At 32.4% G+C, this 3,555-nt stretch overlaps 1 protein-coding gene across 1 annotated transcript; it reads right to left on the bottom strand.

Annotated features, from left to right (window-relative positions):
• On the bottom strand, nucleotides 1-795 carry LOC107938773 (germin-like protein subfamily 1 member 13). The gene is made up of 2 exons (XM_016872015.2): nucleotides 666-795; nucleotides 1-586 (listed from the first exon to the last, which is right to left on the bottom strand). Exons 1-2 carry the CDS (start codon nucleotides 787-789, stop codon nucleotides 33-35), a joined length of 678 nt encoding a protein of 225 aa, XP_016727504.1. The 5' UTR covers nucleotides 790-795; the 3' UTR covers nucleotides 1-32.
• Nucleotides 796-3,555: the final 2,760 nt, after the last annotated feature.

The raw sequence follows: 3,555 nt of genomic DNA, 5'->3' as shown, positions 1-3,555 counted from the left end.
AGTTAAGTTTGATGGGGCTGTAGAAGTTAACATTAATTCCTACTGTCGTTATCCGACCAAAACCGGGATTGAAGTTGGTTAACAATTTTCTTGTCCAGTTGAAAGGCCTTGGCAAGAACATCAGGATTGATATCCGGGTCTGAGCCAAACACTGCACTTGCAATGGTGACGACCCCTGGGTTTTGGCTACTGAGAGCAGCAAAGGCAACCGCATTGGTATGCCCTATGTTGAACTGGAAGTGAATCAGACCTAGTGGGAAAACAAAGACATCTCCAGGGTATAGCACTTTGGTGAAGAGACGACTATCTGGGTTTGACGTAACAAAACCGACGTAAAGTGTGCCTTGGACAACAACTAAGATTTCGGTGGCACGAGGGTGTGTGTGAAGAGGATTTAGACCAACGTACGGTGCATAATCAATTCGAACAAGAGATATACCAAGAGTGTTAAGTCCTGAAACAATGACTGGAGTGATCATTGATCCTACTTGATTTGATGTGTTTCCTGGAATATTAAGCCCTGAAAAGAAGAAGTCTTCTGGAGTTGCAAGCTTTGGGTCCTTGCACAACTTGCCATTAATGAAAACTGCATAAATGGTAAGAGAATATTATGCCAAGAGGAAGATCCAAAGAATATAAAAGAACATGTATATATATATATATACCACCATTTTTGGCATCATTAACTGCTATACAGAAATCCTGAAGAGGGCTGGGATCAGAGGCTGAGGCAAGTTTGGAAGCCAAACCCAAAAGGACAAATGCTGCAAGGAAATAAACAGCTTTCATGGTTTTAAGTACTAAGAAACAGTCTTCAACTTGATAAGGGATGAAGGATGAAAGCATGTCTATTTATAGATAGCACAGTAGCAGTTTGTACTGAACCGCTCCATTATCGTGTTCATTCTTTAATTAAAAAAAAGAAAAGCAAGAAAATAAAACAAATGAAAGATTTAGCAAGTCTATGTATATAATGATTATTGCTTTTTAGAGAAATCTTAATTCAATCATTCTTCAGCTACTTTGTGCCTTTATCCTCATGGAATTTTAATCTTCCCATATGAATATATGAAAAAAATTAAAAATGAAATACTAGATACTCGTACTCGGTATTGTTACAAGAAATGTTGTTCTCGGAGTCTGAATACACCAACAATAACAAAACTTAGCTCAATTGATTCGTGCTTCCTATGTACCTAAAAAAATATCCCTGATTTGATGAGAATCAAAGACAAAGCACCTAGATGTCATTACTTGGACAGTGAGAATCAGAAAGCTTGTATATAACTGCATATGTTTATACGTAGATGCATGAAAAAACTTTACATGATCAGATCATATATATATGCCAGCATCATATTGTAATGAATGACTAAAAAATGCAGAATTTTACATTTGAATGAGAAGCAGCATGTGGAACGTGCCCAGCTGGTAAGTTTTACAATAACTATTAATTGTATCTTATATGGCCTGGATTGCCTTAGCAGCCTTGCATATCTGCTGAATTCAAGGTACCAAAAGGATCAAGTTTTATTAATCAAGTACTACAAGGATGACAGAAATGACTTTCCATAGCAGAGATGTGATATTCTCATTTCCTCTTAGCATTTTCTCTCTTGACTCTGGTTTTCCCATTTGCCGATGCATCTGATCTTTTATCTGTTGCTCCTAAACTATTTGAAATAATCTATGAGATTTACATGGCATAATATGGAAATAACATGTTTTTCATGCAGTGCTTGATAATGGGAAGTGCTGCAAGGACCCAAAGCTTGCCAAAGCAGAAGATTTCTTCTTCTCAGAGGTTAACAACTTTAGAAACACATCAAATCCAAAGGGATCAACTGTGACTCCGGTCAATATTGCCTAAATGCCAAGACTTCACACTCTTGACATCTCATTAGCTATGCACCAAATGGTGGCTTCAACCCCTCGTGCCATCGAAATCCTAGTCGTTGTGGAGGGCGCACTCTTTGTTGGCTTGGTTACTTTGAACCCCGATAATCATCTCAATACCAAAGCCGAATACTTTGGAGATGTATCAGTATTGATCTTTTCGTAACCATTTTTTTGAAAACGGGAATCGACTTAGATTTTGAAAATGAAAACGAAAAAACCGGAGTCGCCACCAATCCTTTTTTGATGAGGTGTGATCGGATCACCTTAAATTAATCATTTTAATAAAAGTTAAGATTTACTAAAACGATAATTTTTGGTCTACGAAAATCAAAAAATGAGTTCGGGAGTCGGTTACGCACGAGGAAGGATTAGCATCCTCGATACGCCCAAAATTGGTACCTACTTGATTAATTAGTGTCTTAGTGTCGAAAATTTGAAAACTTAAAAGAATTTAAAATACGATCCTTTTTTGCAAAAAATGCTCAAATGTTAAAGACTTTCTTGTCTTGAAGTAATAAAACACCATGTCCAGTAAGTTAGGACACGACATCTCGAACTTTGGGAACAAGCTTGCCTTTATTTAAAATTAACGTATTTTAACTTCTTTTAAAAGGATATTCGGTTAGTTAAGGTGAACGAGGAAAATCAAAACCCAATAAGTTAAGGTACGTTTCCTCGAATTTTCGAACACCGAATATTGCCTTTGTTTAGGAAAAAACCTTATTTCGAGGTACCAAAATGTCATACCCGGTAAGTTAGGGCACTACACCTCGTATATCTGAGAATAAGCATTTTTAAAATTCGTATTGATTAGAAAGAATATTCCGTTGTTTAGGTAAAATGAGAAGAAATCGAAACCTAGTAAGTTAGGGCACGATTGTCTCGAATTACCAAATACGAAAATTTATTTTTACAAAAGAATTATTTCGGGTCGGGTAAAGGATGATATGACGCGAATTAGTAAAACGAAAAGAAATAAATCATGATGTTAACAAGCATAATAATGAATGAGTAATATAAATGACAAAAATGAAAGAAATAAGCAAGCTATGTAACTTAAGAAGAGAGTAATAGATAAAAATAATAAAGATGATGAAAATGAAAATAAAAATAAATAAGGATAATAAGAATAAGTAAAAAAAGGAAACTTAATAGTAAAATAAATAAATATAATATAAAATAGTAAAAGAAAAATAATTATGTTGACAAAAAGGTAAAAATGTGTTAATAAAAAATAATATGCTAATAATGTGATAGTAATGATAATAATAATAGTAGTAAAAATAAGAATAATATAGTAATAGTAATAAAAAGGAACATATAATGATAATAGTAATAAACAATAGTGATAATAAAAGGTATAATAATAATAGTAAAAATACAAAGATAATGATAATAATAATAAAAAAACATTACATAAATATATATATTGAAAATAATTATATGATAATATTAAATGTATATACATAACAATAAGAATACAATATTAAAAGATGTATATATATGTATAAATGTATACATAATATAATATTAAAATATTTACACGGCATATACATATAAGGAATAAAAAAATAAATACTAAAAAAAATAAAATAACAAAAAACTATTAATAATATTATATAAAAATATACATATATTCGTTTAAGGTATATACAC

Source organism: Gossypium hirsutum, chromosome A02 (assembly GCF_007990345.1).
Source record: "Gossypium hirsutum isolate 1008001.06 chromosome A02, Gossypium_hirsutum_v2.1, whole genome shotgun sequence".
NCBI lineage: Eukaryota > Viridiplantae > Streptophyta > Magnoliopsida > Malvales > Malvaceae > Gossypium > Gossypium hirsutum.
Note: the sequence above shows the minus strand (reverse complement) of the source record. Positions and strands in the feature narration are given on the sequence as shown.

Excerpts from the sequence above, each read along its gene's own strand:
- LOC107938773 (XM_016872015.2), bottom strand. The coding sequence starts at position 789 with ATGAAAGCTGTTTATTTCCTTGCAGCATTTGTCCTTTTGGGTTTGGCT. Across the intron at positions 587-665 it reads TAATGATGCCAAAAATGGTG|TTTTCATTAATGGCAAGTTG; the intron begins GTATATATATAT and ends CCATTTATGCAG.